General features: G+C 41.5%; 1 protein-coding gene across 6 annotated transcripts in view; it reads right to left on the bottom strand.

Moving 5' to 3' along the window:
* The window catches only part of lrrc69 (leucine rich repeat containing 69), a 103279-nt gene that overhangs the window by 78308 nt on the left and 5943 nt on the right, over nucleotides 1–19028 (bottom strand). For all 6 annotated transcript variants that reach the window (XM_078540726.1, XM_078540730.1, XM_078540724.1 and 3 more), the window contains exons 3-4: nucleotides 11385–11457; nucleotides 6303–6498 (exon numbers count right to left, since the gene is read on the bottom strand). In XM_078540726.1, the coding sequence (XP_078396852.1) occupies nucleotides 6303–6498; nucleotides 11385–11457 (269 nt within the window). The remainder of the gene's footprint in view (nucleotides 1–6302; nucleotides 6499–11384; nucleotides 11458–19028) is intronic.

The raw sequence follows: 19028 nt of genomic DNA, 5'->3' as shown, positions 1-19028 counted from the left end.
CACCACAGGTGACTCAGCTGTAGAGGAGGGGAGGGAGGAGAGGAGAAGAGCTGTAGTGATTGGGGATTCATTAGTTAGGGGAACAGACAGTTGTTTCTGTGGCCATAGATGTGACAGAATGGTATGTCACCTCCCTGGTGCCAGGGTCAGGAATGTCAGGGAGCAGCTGCAGGGCATTCTTCTGGGGGAGGGTGAATGGCCAGAGGCTGTGGTCCATGTTGGTACCAATGATTTAGGTAGGAAGGGGGATCAGGTCCTAAAAGCAGATTTCAGGGAGCTAGGAAGGTGATTGAAAAGCAGGATCTCTAATGCAGTAATCTCAGGATTACTTCCAGTCCCACATGAGAGTTGTGAGAATTGAGTGACTGAACATGTGGCTGAAGAATTGGTGTGGGAGGGAGGGCATCATATTTCTGAGGCATTGAGCCCAGTTCTGGGGTGGTTGGGGCCTGAACAAGATGGACGAGCTGCATCTGAGCAGGACCAAGACCAACATCCTTATAGGAACATTCGCTGGTGCTATTTGGGGAAGCTTTAACCTAGATTGGTAGAGGGATGGGAACCTGAGAGAGAGCTCAGATTTGAGGGAAGCAAAACTGGTAAAAGGAAGAAGAAAAGTAGTAAGCGAAAACGGAAGGCAGACAAAGCATAGGTAAGCATAAAATCGCAGAATCTCAGGTTTTAATGGCACAGAAAGAGGTCATTCAGCCCATTGTGTCTGCACCAGCTCTCCAAATGAGCATTATGACCTAGTGCCATTGCCCTGCCTTTTCCCTGTACTTCTGCATATTGTTTCTATTCAAATAATCATCTAATGCCCTCTTGAAAGCCTCAATTGAATCTGCCTCCACCACAATTCCAGGCAGTGCATTCCAGACCCGGAACACTTGTGTGAAAAGTTTTTTCTTACATCACATTTGCTTCTTTTGCAAATCACTTTAAATCTGTGCTCTCTTGTTCTTGATCCTTTTACGATCCTTTTATGATCCTTCTCCTGATCTACTCTGTCCAGCCCCCTCCTGATTTTGAACATCTTTACCAAATCTCCTCTTAGCCTTCTTCCCTCCAAGGAGAACAGTCCCAACCTCCCCATTCTATCCTCATAGCTGAAGTTTCTCATACCTGGAACCATTGTTGTAAAATAGGATCAGAATAGAGAGTAAAGTTAAAAAGAAAAGTTAAAGGCACTTTGTCTGAACGCCCGTAGCATTCGCAGAAAGGTTGATAATTTGAATGCACAGATTGACGTAAATGGCTATGATTTCATTGCCATTATGGAAACCTGGCTACAGGGTGACCAAGATTGGGAACTGAATATCCAAAGATATCCAGCATTTAGAAGGGATGGGAAAAAGGGAAAAGGAGGTGGGGTAGCACTCTTAATAAGGGATGAGATCAGTACATTAGTAAGAGAGGATCTTAGATCGAAGGATCAAAATGCATAATCAGTTTGGGTAGAGCTAAGAAACAGAAAGGGGCAGCAAACATTGGTGGGGGTTGTTTATAGGCCACCAAACTGCAGTGATACTGTTGGGCATGGTATAAATCAGGAAATTAGAGGTGCATGTAATGTGGGTAATACAGTAATAATGGGCAACTTCAATTTACACATCAACTGGGTTAACCAAATCAGCATTAATGCTCTGGAGGATGATTTCCTGGAGTGTGTATGAGATGGGTTTTTGGAGTAGTACGTTGAGGAGACAACTAGGGGTTGGACTATTTTGGATTTGGTGTTGCGTAATGAGAAAGGGCTATTTAATATCCTTGCTGTCAAGGAGCCTTTGGGAAATAGTGACTATAATATGATAGAATATTGCATTAAGTTTGAATGTGGTATACTTCATTCTGAAGCTAGGTCCTTAAATCTGAAGTAAGGAAATTATGAAGGTATGAGGGGAATGTTGGCTATAGTGGATTTGGAAAATACACTAAAAGATTTGATGGTAGAGAGGCAATGGCAGTACTTAAAGAAATACTGCATGGTCTACAACAGATATACATTCCGCTAAGACACAAACACTCAACTGGAAAGGCAAATCAACCGTGGTTAACAAAAGATGTTAAAGATTGCATTAAATCAAAGGAAGTGGCTTATATGGGTGCCAGAAAAAGTGGTAAGCCTGAAGACTGGGAGCAATTTAGAACCCAGCAAAGGAAGACCAAGGAACCGATTAAGAAAGGGAAAATATGAATGCAAATTAGCGAGGAACATTAAGGTGTGCAGTAAAAGCTTCTTTAGGTATGTGAAAAGGGAAAGATTAGCTAGGACAAATGTGGGCCCACTACAGATGGGGACAGGAGAGTTTACAATAGAAAACAGGGAGATAATGGAGAAATCAAACAGTTACTTTATGTCTGTCTTCAAGGAAGAAGATACATAAAATCTCCCAGAAATACCAGGCGACCCAGGGACTGGTGAAACTGAGGAACTGAAAGAAATAAGTATTAGTAAAGCAGGACTTGAAAGTTAACTGGATTGAATGTTGATCCATCTGCTGGACCAGATGAGCTTCATCCTGAGTGTTGAAGGAAGTGGCGGGAGAGATAGTGGATGCATTGGTGGTTATCTTTCAAAATTCTATAGATTCTGGAAATGTTCTTGCAGACTGGGAAATAGCAAATGTAACCCCACTATTTAAGAAGGGAGGAAGAGGGAGAATGGAGAACTGCAGACCTGTTGGTCTGACACAGTAGTAGGGAAAATTTCAGAATCTATTATAAAGGATGTGATAACTGGACATTTAGAAAAGAAGATAAAACTGGCAGTGTCAACATGGATATGGAGAGAGTGCGGGAAAGTGGCATTGAGATACATGATCAGCCATGATCTAATTAAATGGTGGAGGAGGCTCGACAGGCTGAATGGCCTACTCATGCTCCAATGTTCCTACTGAAAAGTTAGAAGTACTAGCTTTTTGATGAGGCATTAAAGTGGGGCAGTGTGTGCCTCTTTAAATGGATGTAAAAGATTATATGGTACTACTACCAACAAAATCTATTATATAACTGGTCTTTCATCCAATTGTTATTTGTGGGATTTTGTGGTGAGACGTTGGCTGCCATGTTTTCCTGCACAATTGTGATTATACTTCAATTGGTTATAAAAATGAATAATAAGTAAAATAATAGAATCTGTTCCGAGGAACAGGCTACAACAATATTTCAAGAAACAACAGGTATGGTTTACAAGTAGAAGATTTTGGCCAACAAATCCCCTTAATTTCTTTGAGAATGTTGCAAAAATTAAATAGACAGTGACTTTCTATGATATAATTCATTTAGGTTTCCAGAAAGCTTTTAGGACAATATTCTAGCTGAACACTGATAATTAAACTAAAAGCCACAAGGATTTAGGGTAGAAGGTGTTTTTTTGTAAGTGTATATACTGTTCTTAAAACAGGATATTTAGAAAAGCTATGAGCATGGACTTTGTGTATTTGTGTTCCCAGCTCAGAGTCAGATGTGATGTGATGAATCGCAAATTAATGTGTGGAGGTCAGTGCCCCCTGTTTGATTTTCCACTTATCAAAGCTCTGTACCAAAGAATAAATCTATAACATCTACTCTATAATGTTAAGCCTAAGGGAGATATTAAATAGAGTTATACAGAAGTCAGTACTTGGACAATCAGGCAAACAAATGTACTGTAACATTAACACACTGATGACTATAAAACAATTACACAGTTTGAAAAAAAATGTGATAGATAAGTATACAATGAATGGAACTGAATTTGCACCAGCAGCCTTGGAAAAAGAGAGCTGGCAGTAATAGCAGACACATTACTCCCATTGGCAAGTCAATGTGGCAAAGCTGTTTTTTAAAAAATGCCACCAAATATAGCTAGGAGTTTACTGAAAGTGTGCCAATGCTTCACAATGCAGTGGTGAAACCTCATTCATATATACAAAATATTAAAGGGTACAGATGAAGTAAAATTATGGCTTCAAAATATCTGGAAAGAGTAACCCCAGAGGAATAAACGTAAAGTAAGTTTAGATCAGATATCAGGAAAAAAACAAGGTCTGATAAATGTTAGGAATAGTCTAACTAGCAGGGTAATAAGAGACAAAAATGTTGGGGTTATTCAAAGTACAATTAGATGCCATGATGGGAGTATTGGTATGCTAGAGAAATATGCAGCTTTGGGCTTAATGGCCTTTTCTCATCCCTGCTTTCATTTAAATTTTGTAATGAAATAGACATTTCTTGCCTTCCTAATAGAGATGCCAAACAGATATGTGGATCACCCTCAATTATAGTAACTTAAGAATTAACTATTTACTATGACACTAAAACGTTAAATCCACTATACTCGGTAATAAAAACTCCTGAATATTGCTTTAAGAGCTTAGTGGCATTGCTGCTATGTAAGTAGGTTGTTCCCTCCTGCAAACAATTAAGCTATAACACCAGGGCTGATCACAAAGGTCATCTTAGCCCTCTAACTGAGACAACAACAAATTCCAACTATCTGTGGAACAGCTTTCTTTACCAATTCACCACAGTCTAGAATAAATTGCTAACAGCAGTTTTCACAAGTGAGTCAAATGTTTTGTCATTAGGCATTTTCACTCAGATATTTTGTAATGGGACAACTTATTTCGTTATGTGCATATCCTTACCATACCTATCAGTTTGGGCTGAAAGCACACATGAAATTATATATACATATAGTTTGACTCAGTTAATAGCACATTCTCCTGAATCAGAAGATTGAAGGTTCAAGCCCCATTGCAGATTAGAGCACATTACCTATAATGGATAGTACTAATAGATGCTGCATTGTCAAGAAAGACATTCCAGCTTTCAAGTGAGATGCTAATTTAAGGTCCTGTGGGCCTGCTCAGATGAATGCAATGATATTCTATGATATTGACGAAGAGTTGTGAGTTCTCCCATGCGCTTGCCCACATCCCGCTCTCTCAAAATACCACTGAAACCAGATTATCTGGGCAGTCATCTCACTAAAATGAAAGCAAATTACTGTGGATGCTGGAAATCTGAAACAAAAACAGAAAATGCTGGAAAAACTCAGCTGGTTTAACAGCATCTGTGGAGAGAAAAACAGAGTTAACATTTCAAGTCCTTATGACTCTTCTTCAGAGCTAAAGAAAAGCAGACTGGGTGACCGCTTTGCAGAACACCTTCGGTCTGTCCGCAAGCATGCCCCAGACCTTCCTGTCACTTGCCATTTCAACACACCATCCTGCTCTTATGCCCACATGTCCATCCTTGGCCTGCTGCAATGTTCCAGTGAAACCCAATACAAACTGATGGAACAGCTCCTCATCTTCCGATTAGGCACTGTACAGCCTTCCGGACTTAACATTGAGTTCAACAACTTCAGACCATGAACTCTCTCCTCTATCCTCACCTCTTTATTACTCCCTTTTTTCAATATTCATTTTTATTTTTTATTTTTATCCACTTATTTTTATTTTTTTTATCTTCATTTTTATTCATTTATTCATTGTTTTATCCCCACTCTTTGTCCTATTTTCAATCTTTTTCCCTACCGCTGTCCCCTCTCCCAACCCCAACCCACAAGGGCCATCTGTCATTTGTTCATGTTGTTCTTTTCAGAGTGCTTATCCTTGTCCTGCTATTATCACATTCTGCTTTCTTACCTTAATGCCACTATCAGCACCTCCTTTAGCCCTTATCACTACCAATAACACTCTCTTTGTTGTTTTGTTCATGACATCTTTGTCAACCTCTCCTTTGCCCCACCTATCACTGGCCTTCTATCCAGCTTCACCTGCTCCACCCACCTTAAACAGTATAAATTTCATCACAGTTTTACTTCTCTTTAGTTCTGAAGAAGAGTCATACGGACTCGAAATGTTAACTCTGTTTTCCTTTCCACAGATGCTGTTAGACCTGCTGAGTTTTTCCACCATTTCTTGTTTTTGTTTCAGTCATCTCACTACATCTTTTTGGACATTTTGTGCACAGAAACATTTTCCATGTTTACCCACATAACAAGTATCAAAACTTCATAAGTAATCCATTGACTGTAGAACACTTTGTAACTTCTGGAGGGTATGATAAGACATATAAATGCAAGTTCTTTCAAGGGGTAGAATTGTCCCAGTTATTGCCTGACTTAAATTCAGCAATATGGTCATGGAAACTTAGGCAAACAACGTACACGTCATTTCTCTGGGGTTTCTATGATCTCTCAGTAAGGTTATGGCAGATACTGGGAGAATCCCTGTGGAAATTAATGAATTAATGTTGCCCATGTATATATTTTAAATAAATACACTGGAAAATTCTCTATCATAATAGCTTACTTCTGGGAGCTCCTGGATTTGATTTCTTGGCACAGAAAGCTTCTTGAGATTAGTCAAATATCCAATGTCATGTGGAAGTGATTTGAGTTTATTGTGTGCTAACTGTAGTTCACAAAGTTTTTGCAGCAGACAAAGTTTGCTTGGAATGCTCTCCAGTTGGTTGTTGCTCACAGTAAGAAACTTGAGCTGCGCCAGCCTGCAAAACAAAAAAAAATGAAATTCATTATTTGTTGTGATACAGTGGTGCCCTCTACCGATCAGATTTTATTTACCAGAGAAAAATGATTTAAAACTGGGTCTAAGTTAACAGGTCTCCCTAGGATTCTGTTATTTGTTATATATTTGTAAACAAAGGAGAATAACCTTTCTTATAACCTTATTCATATGAGGCTGTTCTTTTAAGTGTGCTCCATTGCATTTTTATACAATAACAGACTCAAAAGGTATCCACAGCAACGGACTATATAGTTTGATATGCCTTACACCTAATCTAATAGTAATCAGTTTCAATAAAAAAAGGCATATTACAAGATTTCTTTATGACATTAAGGAATAATCAACCTTCTAACTGACATCTCAAGGAACCCACAATGCTACATATGTAACCAATGCCAGCGCTGCCAGTGTCCTGCATACATAGGGCTGAATTTAATGGCCACAACAGTGGCCCTATCCACCGGTCAGAAAGCCAGGGGCAACTTTTGGGATTGCTTAGTAATAGGCAGTTAACTGCCTGCCATCAGGGCTTCCATGCCTTTAAAGGCGAAGAACCCACCTCCAAGGGCTGCCAGCATATTGATGGCCAGCATCAGTTCAGTACCAGCACCACCAAGAGCGGTGGCCACCACTGGGACTGCAGCAAGCCCAGACCAGCCATTATGGCAGAGGCATCCGAACACAGGGATCGCCAGGGCATGCCTGGAGGGGGGAGTCATTAGTGAGGACAGGGGGCAGGCCTCCATGGGCCACCGAACCTGCAGGGAGGTCACCAGCTCTTACTAGGTGGCCCCACAAGGCGTATGGCCCCTCAGCCCACTCCACCCAGTAAAATACTAGCAGTGGCTGGATGAGGCCCTTAAGTGACTATTAATTGCCTCAAGGGTCTCAACTGTCCTCCGGGCTGAAATGTGGTCCTTAACCTTCCCTGCCCTTTACTTAAATGTAACCCCACCATTTAAGAAAGAAGGGACGAGAGAAAACGGGGAATTACAGACCGTTTTGCCTAACATCAGTCGTACGGATAATGCTAGAATCTATAATAAAGGATGTGTGAACAGGACACTTAGAAAATAATGGTAGGATTGGGCAGAGTCAACATGAATTTATGAAAGATTAACAAACCTGTTGGAGTTTTTTGAGGATGTAGCTAGCAAAATAGATAAGGGGGAACCAGTGGATGCGGTATATTCAGATTTTCAAAAAGCTTTTAATAAGGTCCCACGCAAGAAGTTAGCAAACAACATTAGAACACATGGGATTCGTAGGGGTGGGGGTGGGGAGAGAGAGAGAGAGAGGATATACTGGCATGGATTGAGAACTTGTTAATGGGCAGAAAACAGAGAGTAGGAATAAATGGGTCATTTCCAGGATGGCAGGCTAGTGACTAGTGGGGTACTACAAGGATCAGTGCTTGGGCTCCAGTTATTAACAATCTATATCAATGATTTAGATGTAATATTTCCAAGTTTGCAAATTATACAAAACTAGGTGAAAGTGTGAGTTATGAGCAGGATGCAAAAATGCTTCAATGGGATTTGGAGAGGCTAAGCGAGTGGGCAAAAATTTGTTAGATAGAATACAATGCAGAGAGATACGCGGTTATCCACTTTGTTGGGAAAAGCAGAAATACAGAGTATTTCTTAAATGGTGAGAGTTTGGAAGCGTTGAATTTCAAAGGGGCTGGGTGTCCTTGTTCATGAGTCACTGAAAGCTAACCTGCAGTTACAGCAAACAATTAAGGCAAATAGTATGTTGGCCTTTATTACAAGAGGATTTGAGTATAAGAGTAAAGATGTCCAACTGCAATTATATAAAGCCTTGGTGAGAACACACCTGGAGTAGTGTGTACAGTTTTGCTCTCCTTACCCAAGGAAAGATATACTTGCCAAAGAGGAAGTACAACGAACGTTCACCAGAGGGCTGTGGAGGCTTAGTTATTAAGTATGCTCAAGATTTGGACTGATAGATTTCTACATATTAAAAACAGGGATAGTGCAGGAAAATGGTGTTGAAGTAGAAGATCAGCCAAAGTCAAAAAGAAAAGGGAAGCATTCATAAGGGCTAGAGGCTGGGAACAGATGAAGCCCGTGGAGAATATAAAAAAAGTAGGAAGAAACTTAAGCAAGGAGTCAGGAGGGCTAAAAGGGGTCATGAAAAGTCACTGGCAACCAGGATTAAGGAAAATCCCAAGGCCTTTTATACATATGTAAAAAGCAAGAGGGTAGCCAGGGAAAGGGTAGGCCCACTCAGGGACAGAGGTGGGAATCTGTGTGTGGAGCCAGAAGAAATGGGAGAGATACTAAATGAATACTTCTCATAAGTATTCACCAAAGAGAAGGACTTAGCAGTCGATTTGTCTAGGGAAGAGTGTGTAGATAGACTGGATCATGTTGAGATCAAAAAAGAGGTGTTAGGCGTCTTGAAGAATATTAAGGTGGAAAAGTCCCCAGGGCCAGATGAGATCTACCCAAGAGTACTGAGGGAGGCAAGGGAGGAGATTGCTGGGGCCTTGACAGAAATTTTTGTATCCTCACTGGCTACGGGTGAGGTCCCAGAGGACTGGAGAATGGCCAATGTTGTTCCATTGTTTAAGAAGGGTAGCAGGGATAATCCAAGAAATTACATGCCGGTGAGCCTTACGTCAGTGGTAGGGAAATTATTGGAGAAGATTCTTCGTGACAGGATTTACTACCATTTGGAAGCAAATGGGCGTATTAGTGAGAGGCAGCATGGTTTTGTGAAGGGGAGGTCGTGTCTCACTAACTTGATCGAGTTTTTCGAGGAAGTGACAAAGATGATTGACGATGGAAGGGCAGTGGATGTTATCTACATGGATTTCAGTAAGGCCTTTGACAAGGTCCCTCATGGCAGACTGGTACAGAAGGTAAAGTCGCAAGATGGATACAGAATTGGCTTGGTCATAGAAGACAGAGGGTAGCAGTGGGAGGGTGCTTTTCTGAATGGAGAGCTGTGACTAGTGGAGTTCCGCAGGGATCAGTGCTGGGACCTTTGCTGTTTGTAGTATACATAAATGATTTGGAGGAAAATGTAACTGGGCTAATTAGTAAGTTTGCAGACGACACTAAGGTTGGAGGAGTTGCCGATAGTGAAGAGGATTGTCAAAGGATACAATGGGATATAGATCGGTTGGAGACTTGGGCGGAGAAATGGCAGATGGAGTTTAATCCGGACAAATGTGAGGTAATGCATTTTGGAAGGTCTAATACAGGCAGGAATTATACAGTAAATGGCAGAACCCTTAAGTGCATTGACGGGCAGAGGGATCTGGGTGTACAGGTCCACAGGTCACTGAAAGTGGCAACGCAGGTGGATAAGGTAGTTAGGAAGGCATATGGCATGCTTGCCTTCATTGGCAGGGGTATTGACTATAAAAGCTGGCAAGTTATGCTGCAGCTGTATAGAACCTTGGTTAGGCCACACTTGGAATATTGCGTGCAATTCCGGTCGCCACATTACCAGGAGGAAACGGAGGCGTTGGAGAGGGTGCAGAGGTGGTTTACCAGGATGCTGCCTGGTCTGGAGGTTATTAACTATGAGGAGAGGTTGGAGAAACTCGGATTGTTCTCACTAGAGCGACGGAGATTGAGGGGCGACTTGATAGAAGTTTACAAAATTATGAGTGGCATGGACAGAGCAGATAGTCAGAAGCTTTTTCCCAGGGTGGAAGAGTCAATTACTAGGGGACATAGATTTAAGATGAGAGGAGAAAACTATAGAGGAGATGTGCGGGGCAAGTTTTTTTTACGCAGAGGGTAGTGAGCGTCTGGAATTCGCTGCCAGAGGAGGTGGTGGAAGCAGGTACGATAGTGGTGTTTAAGAGGCAGCTTGACAAATACATGAATAGGATGGGAATAGAGGGATACGGACCCCAGAAGCGCAAAATGTTTTAGTTGACGGGCAATATGATCGGCGCAGGCTTGGAGGGCCGAAGGGCCTGTTCCTGTGCTGTACTTTTCTTTGTTCTTTGTATGATCTTGTTGAATGGCAGAGTGGGCTCAAAGGGCGAAATGGCCTCCTCCTGCTCCTATTTCTTATTTTCTTATGTTAATCGGGGAAGTTGAAAGGCGATGAGCACTCTCCTCCCAATTCTTTGACTTACCCCTGCCTCCCAGCTTGCTCCCATGAGAGGAGTTAAATTCCACCCATCGGGATGTCACTTATGTATGAACTGTGTGATCTCTTTATGACCTTTGGGGTCAGCTAGATGGGCTGAAGTGGTCTTTCCCCATTCTGTACGTTTCCACATTCCTACAACATATGTTTCTATTGCCTGACAACGTTGGTGCATTAATCCAAAAAGTGTCAAGCTTTCTAAAAGTTAATGAGTTACTATCAAGAGCTCCAAATTATAACGGACTACTTGCAGATTCAAGAATTGATTAAAAATACACTATTTAGATGTCCCGACCATTTAGTGTGTACATACACAGCATGATGTGGCACTGAACCATACAAGCCAGAAGGTCTCAAGTTTAATTTCTGATAGGTGCTGAGTTACCTAAGCCAGGCCATGAATTATTGCATTATTGCTGATCTCAAAGCCTGGGACTGGAAGGGTAAAGATCAATCCATTCTGGGCTCCTGCTCCTGCCTACTGTCCACTGTCACCTGGAAACTAGCGATGTCAGGTGAGGACAGGAATCGGTTTGTCTGTAATGGTACTGCCAATGTCAAACAATTGTCAACGCCCACTCACTGGAAAAAAATAAGAAGAATAGATGTGGGACTGAAATGTAGCCCAGCCACATTTAGGATTGAAGGCGAGGTAATTGTGGAGATAAACAACTTTTATTTGATGGCCGGCATAATTGTATAAATGCAATAGAATAGCAATTCCTCTACCTGTATATCTCTTCAGGCAAGGCTCGTAGCTTGTTGTTGCTCAGGTTCAAGAAAATTAGGTTTTCCAACCACTCTGAAATGACAGAAAAAAAATTTGTAGTTTTGTAAATTAAAGGAGCCTTAAGAAGTAAATAACAATTGCACAGATTAGCATCTTGGAAACATAAATAAAAGCATAAAAAGATGAAAATACTGAACAGGTCTGGCAACATCTGTGAAGAGAAAAACAGTTAACGTTCAGGAGGATGACCTTTCATCAGGACTCTCTCCACAGATGCTGCCAGACTTGCTGAGTATTTCCAGCTTTTTCTGTTTTTATTTCAGATTTCCAGCATCTTCAGTATTTTCTTTTATCTTACAAACACACATAGGTTAACCTCCCCACTGGTAATCTCTCTATCTTCACCATGCTTTGTATAAGGAAGCTGCAAAGACAGATTTAAAAAGAGGGAAGCAAAGTCAAGGAAATATTAATTCCAGTCTGTATTTGCTGCCTTACAGTATCTAGATCAGAGTAATACTGATGAGAGTCTGGAAACAGGTTGCCAAACTCTGGGAAACTTCTCTAGAGAGAAAATTAGCTACAAAAATTAGTATATGCTCAATCTCCAAAATAACATCCATAGTGATTCATCCTGACTTTCTCTGCATTTTTCTCTCCACTCTTTATGCCATGCATATTTTCTTTGTGTCTCACATACAGTACAGGTGTAAATTTAGAAGTTAATCACAAGATTGCATTATCTTTTCATTTGGTAAAAGACCAAAAGGAGAAAATGTGAGAAAGCTGCCCTACCGAATTGCTCACAATTTTTCAGTTTTAAAAACTGTGAGAATTCAAAAGAACAGGGCATTGCCATATACTCCATACCTTAAAAAGAATCCCCCAATTTTTCTATGATTTAAGATTTTCTCACTAGGCTGATACCAGGGATGGCAGGACTGTCGTATGAGGAGAGATTGGTTCGACTAGGCCTCTACTCGCCAGAGTTTAGAAGAAAGAGAGGGGATCCGATTGAAACGTATAAAATTCTAACAGGGCTAGACAGACTAGATACAGGGAGGATGTTTCCCCTGGTTGGAGAGTCTAGAACCGGGGGCCACAGTCTCTGGATATGGGGCAGGCCATTTAGGACTGAGATGAGGAAAAATTTCTTCACTCAGAGGGTGGTTAGCCTGTGGAATTCTCTACCACAGAAGTCACTGAGTATATTCAAGAAAGAAATTGATAAATTTTTGGATATTAGGGGCATCAAGGAGTATGGAGAGAAAGCGGGAATATGGCATTGAGATAGAAGTTCAGCCATGATCATATTAAATGGTGGAGCAGGCTCGAATGGCCAATTTCTATGTTTCATCTCTATGCAGCTGAAAAGCACCTTTTGCCCCAGCAGATTGCTGCATCAAACCTTTCTCTCCCCTCAATGTTACCATCAAACCCATATCTGCTCCCTATTTGCCTCAGATTTCTACTTTAATTTAATTGCACAACACATCAAGTTTTCTTTGTATCATTGCCAAATCTATTTTGCAGCATGATTATCTTGGCATTCTTACTGAAAGCAATCTGTTCTTTTCACTTATACTTAGGATAGCTTCACTGCATAATACTCTCAATCCTCATCAGCAGTTGAATGGAAGCAGAAGGGAAGAGCAGTGGAATAAAGATAAAAGTCAGGAAGTGGGTGAAAGGAATGGGAAGAGTTTGAGGCTGTTGACAGAGCTACACAGTGGGTGACTGAGCAAGGAGGTTTGAGACACACATGGGTAGAGTGCTTCAATCTGGCATATCATGGACAAAAAGGAATGGAGGTGGCGATCAATATTCGCATATTCTGGATGACAGAATAAAGCTCTCAGCTACTCTTTAGAATAAAAGATTGATTTTCGTTTTATACGTGACTCGTGATACTAATTTTAAGAATATTGGGCTGTGATTGATATTCATAGTAGATATTGTATCTTTTAACTTTCCATTCTTTTCTATACTTAATTTTTTTATTTGCTATCTGCAAACTTATTTATAGGACAATAACAAATACCACGCTTAGAGATACAATATCTTATACAAGTAATCACATTAATCCATTGCTAAGTGGGGTAGTTGTTTATGAAAAGTTATTTATTTTGTATTGTTGTAAAGCCCTACTTTTGTATGTATACTAAAATGTTGGAAATACATAATCAGTATCAGAAAAAGCAAAAGCAGATGGCTCAGTTGTGCATTTTTATATATTATTTCAGATTTATAGCACATGTATTTTTTATTTCTACTTTCATATTTGTCATATTGAGAGAAACCAACAAGTATTTCAACAGAATATGAAACTGAGCATCAGATGTAAAAGGATCAATCATAGCTACATGTAATAAACCAGCACATGGATTTCTGCGTGTGGAGATATTTCCAAATTAGTGAGGGAAATGTCTGGAAGTCACCAGTCACATTTGGGGGTGAATTTTCTCCCCATCGGGGGGGCTGAGCGGGAGCAGGCGTGCAGCTGATCGCCGCCCGCGATTGGCTGCACGCCACCATTTTACATGGGCGGGCCAATTAAGGCCCGCCCAGCGTGACACGCACCCGGAAGTGCTGTGCACTCCCTGTGCGGGCAGGGGGAGTAGGCTGAGTCGGGGCTGCACTCTTTCGCGCATGCACGCGAAAGAGCACAGAAATTTCCCTGAGGCTCAGAGCTGCCTTAGTGAGATTAGTTTGATTGTCAAAAATTTTAATAAAGAAAAAAAAATTTAAGACATGTCCCCTCATGTGACAGTGTCACATGAGCTGGGACATGTCAATGAATTTTAATAAAAAGTTTGATTCAATGCATATGCACTTCATGAAATCCCTTAAAGTTGGACAGGCAGCTCCGTTAACTATTTTAAATGGCTTTAATAGGCCTTTGACAGTTCGGCGGGAGTACACTGGAGTCGGCTGCGTGCCTGCCGAACTGAAAATCAGAATGACGTGCAGTGACGTCGGGATGCACACCCAACGTCACCGCGCGTCATTTTACATGCTGAGTGGGGCCCACCGACACATCCTGGCCCGAAGATTCTGGCCTTGGTCTCCAAAAAGAAGTGAACAAGCATTTGTTTTTTAATTCATTTACAGGATGTGGGCATCGCTGGCTAGGCCAGCGTTTGTTGCCCATCCCTAATTGCCCTTGAGAAGGTGGTGGTGAGCTGCCTTCTTTAACCGCTGCAGTCCCTGTGGTGTAGGTACACCCACAGTGCTGTTAGGGAGGGAGTTCCAGGATTCACCTCACTTGCACACAACTTGAAGGGCATTCAGAGTTAATTACAAATCAGTACAGATAATTTGGTTTGAATAATTCAAAGCGACAGTGTAATGATGATGGGAAAATTTCTCGAGGTTGGAAACCGTGTTACCCAATTTATTGATGCTATTGCCAGTCTTTTGCCATTTCTCACTGGATAATGGGAGTATAGCTCTTGTAAAGCCACCCAAGCCAGACAGGTTGAAAGGTGGGAGACAGACTAAAGATAGCTCACTGGTCCTCTAGTTAAGGGGATACAAGTCAGGCGAACTAATGTCTGTATAGAATACCTTTTGTTATAAAACCACACAGAGAAAAATCATGCAAGTAAAATCAAATTTAGAAAAAAAAACTGCTGGATGTAAGATGATATCCTGATTGAAGTGAAATATCTTACTCTGGACAGGCAATAATGGAAGAAATGGCTTGCCTCCCCAGCCACCAGGCACATGAGACTCTAGCTATGAATCTCCTTCTCATGCGGCCTGGTACAATTTAACTCAGCTTTAGATACATCTAAATAAGAGAAGTGACAATTTAAAAAATTTTAATATGTTCAATACTATCAGCACTAGAGTGCAGTAAAGGGTTACTATTAAACAATTTTCTGCCCTTTTCACATGTGTAGGTCAGGTGAACCCGAGTGGAAAAGTTTTCAGTCCACTTGTGCACCATGCGCATTTCCAACAGTTCAGGGGACTGGAAGCAAATGCCTTAAAAAGGCAAGAGCTTCAATAAAATATTTAAATTGTAGGTTGGAAATATCCTACACGCAATTTCCCGCTCACATATAATAGTGGTCTTGGGTTGCTAAGAAAAGGGAAGAAATGGAAATTTATTGGTCACTGTACAATTGTTCCAAGTACTTTCAAGTCACTTCAGCACTATTTTTTCTTGTTTTGTTTATCTGTAGCCACTTATTTTGCAAAGACTTTGTGGCAATTACTCTTTTCTTTTCCCCAACAGTACCATTACTGTCATCAAAAGGTATCCCAACAGAAATCTCGGCTTTCGATAGGATGATGTGGAAGTCAAACCACCAGTGCCGTCATATCTGCATCAACAGAGAGGAAGCTCCAATTTGCAAGATAGGCTAGTAACAATAGGCAGGTAAACAAATGCAACAGGTGACTGTCTGAGTAAATGTACACCTAGATGGTCCTATAGGAGTTTTCCAATCAAAGTGTCTCATACTTTCTGCAGCATTACATGGAAGAAGGCATGGTCTAACTGGATACATCCACCAGCATCCCACCATGCCTATTTGCAGGCTTTGGTGCATACGCTTATATTGCAATACCCAGTGGGAAATGTTTCCACAATCCCAGTCAGCAGGGAGTCAGATACAGATCTGCAAGGATGCAGAAACTATAAGTTGGGTGGCTTAGCCAGTGACAGTAACAGTTAGCTGTTGCCTCAAACCTGCCTCAAGATATACCGCAATGCTTACCTATTCAGATGGAGTGACAAAAAGGGCAGCCTCCTTGCAACTATATTGCATAGAGCCTTTCAGTAACCATCAAACATTTAAAACTAGGGTCATTAGTTAATGAGGTCAAATTACAATTTATTATGCAATGTTTTGAAGATTGTCATTCATGATTATGTCCTCCTTTCCACAGAAACTGCAAATTAGTGGCCTTGGCTATGACTGCTTCCTGTGATAAGCCATCAAGCTTGCCCACCTGAAAAACTTGGAACATGGTTGCCACTAGAATACACGTCACCCACTGTTCACTTGTAGCCATATAAAAAAAGCTTGCCTTTAATACAGAAAAGGTGTAATTAAAAATGTATGGCAAGTCAAGGGTCCATTTGGAAGAATGATCAAAGCTTTGTCAAAAAGGTAGGATTTAGCAAGAGAAAAGGCAGAGAGGCTTAAGGAGGGAACTGCAGAATATTGAGCTGAAAGTACACCCAATGAAGGGTGAAAGGGTTGCGGGGGTGCGTGGGGGGAATGTACAAGAGATCAGAGCACAAGGAATGCTGAGATTAGGAGATTAATGTTAAGGCTGGAGGTGATTTCTGAAATTCAGGCCACTATTTCTATAACCTTCGAAAATTGCAAGTCCCACTTCCTAATATGACAGCTACAATTTTCATAGGGGGCAGGAATGGGCCTGGATCAGGATTTGCAAATGCACGTTTTGTAGAGAAGGCTGCCCATATAAATCAGCAGCTGCCTCCACTCATATCTAATTTTGGTGACCCAGGTGTGTGAAACATGATGTGTCCAGGTTAGACTTGATAGGTGCAGGTATGAACTTTGTACAGTCCGTTGGAGAGGTAGAGTACCCATTTGGATATGGTCCCAGGGCACTTTTGGGGGAAGGTCAGCTGCCCCTTGGGATTGTTGAAAGTAAGCATGAACATGTGTAAAAAGTGCATAAACTCAATGACTGTAAAGCTCATTGCAACTGCCAAAATGAACTATAGGAAGCAACTGTCAAAGTGTCAAGATGAAATATCAAAGGCAACTGTCAAAAGTGTCTAAATGAACAGTCTAGGGCAACTGTCAAGCTGTCAAGGCATTTAACACTACAACCCTTTAAATCTTGGGGGGAAAAAATGACTGGAGGGTTTAAAAAAAGTCATTGCTTGCTATTTCACTCTCTCTGTTGACATAAGCCTGAGGATCAGCATTGCTGGGTTAGTACTACATGACTGATTTCACAACCTTCTATTATCACAATAGGGTACTTTCTATTTCACAGTTTGATTGACAGTTCCACGTGGTTATAGACACTTCGGGGTGGGACTATGAATTCCAATGTTTGTTTTTATAAGGGATTAAGCACTTGAATTAAATGCTGTCTTTATAAGGATGTAGCCGAAGGAATGGCAGTGTAGTGAATGAGTTTATTTTATTTAGCCTCAACAAGGGTCCTGAGGTCTCCTCTACATTGGAGAGACCAAACGCAAACTGGGCGACCGTTTTGCGGAACACCTGCGGTCTGTCCGCAAGAAAGACCCAAACCTCCCTGTCGCTTGCCATTTTAACACTCTACCCTGTTCTCTTGCCAACATGTCTGTCCTTGGCTTGCTGCATTGTTCCAGTGAAGCCCAACGCAAACTGGAGGAACAGCACCTCATCTTCCGACTAGGCACTTTACAGCCCTCTGGGCTGAATATTGAATTCAACAACTTTAGATCTTAAACTCCCCCTCCCCCCATCCCCACCCCGTTTCTTTTCCCCCCCCCCACCCGCTTTTTTTTCAATAATTTATATAGATTCTTCTTTCCCCACCTATTTCCATTATTTTTAAATCTAAAACTAAAACCTTTAGTCTTTCCACCCCACCCCCACTAGAGCCGCACTTTGAATATCCTGTATTCCATTCTTAATTAGCACTTTTCTCAGACAAAGACCACCACCCTCAACACCTCTTTGACCCTTTTGTCTCTGACATCTTTTGATTATCTGCTCACACCACACCCTCAATGTGTCTCTTCCCCCCCGCCCCCCACCCACCTTAAACCAATTTATATTTCTCCCTTGTTGAAACTATGCTGCAGTTCTGCCGAAGGGCCATGGAGGCTCGAAACGTTGACTGATTTCTTCTCCGCCGATGCTGCCAGACTTGCTGAGTTTTTCCAGGTAATTCTGTTTTTGTTTTGCAACAAGTCTGGTTCATCCTGAGACAGAGTTCAAGGAGAGCAACAGTATTGTTGGTTGGGATGCGAAGTTTGTGGTGGTGGTTAGAGATGATGGTTTCTGTTTTCCCAATTGTTAGCTTGAGGAAACCATCCTTCATCCAAAATTAGGTGTCAGACATTTAGTCTGAAACACAGGAGTAGTTGAGGCATTGCCTGATATTGTGGAGAGGTAGGGCTCATTGTCATATACAAACTGATCCCATGTCTGTGAATGATGTTGCTAAGCAGCAGCATGTATACGAGAAAGATAGTCAAGGACAGCTCTTTGGAGACAATGGTATAGGGGCAGGATCAGAAGTCACTGCTGCAGATGTCTTGGTTACGACTGGATAGGTAAAAGAGGAACCAAGCAAAGGCAATCCCACTGAGCTAAATAGAGAGGCGTTGGATGAGGATAATGTGGCAGATCATGTTAAAGACTACAGAGGTGGCTAGTGACATGAAATACAATGCATCATAATTAGTCATATGGAATGTCATTCCATTCTTGGTTAAGGCTATTTCAGTGCTGTGAAAGGAGCGGAAATCTGATAGGAGAGATTGAAGTAAGAAATTGCAGGGAACATGGGAACACATGTGGGAAGCAACAATGTGTTCAAGAACATTGGAGGGGAAGGGATGTTGGAGGTATGACAAGAGTTTGCAAGGTTTTTGGAGTTGAGGGTGTTTTTTTTGGGTTGGGGAGTGATGACAGTTGTTTTAAAAAGGA

Source organism: Cetorhinus maximus, chromosome 4 (assembly GCF_964194155.1).
Source record: "Cetorhinus maximus chromosome 4, sCetMax3.hap1.1, whole genome shotgun sequence".
Lineage (NCBI taxonomy): Eukaryota > Metazoa > Chordata > Chondrichthyes > Lamniformes > Cetorhinidae > Cetorhinus > Cetorhinus maximus.
This window is presented reverse-complemented; position numbering and strand designations above follow the sequence as displayed.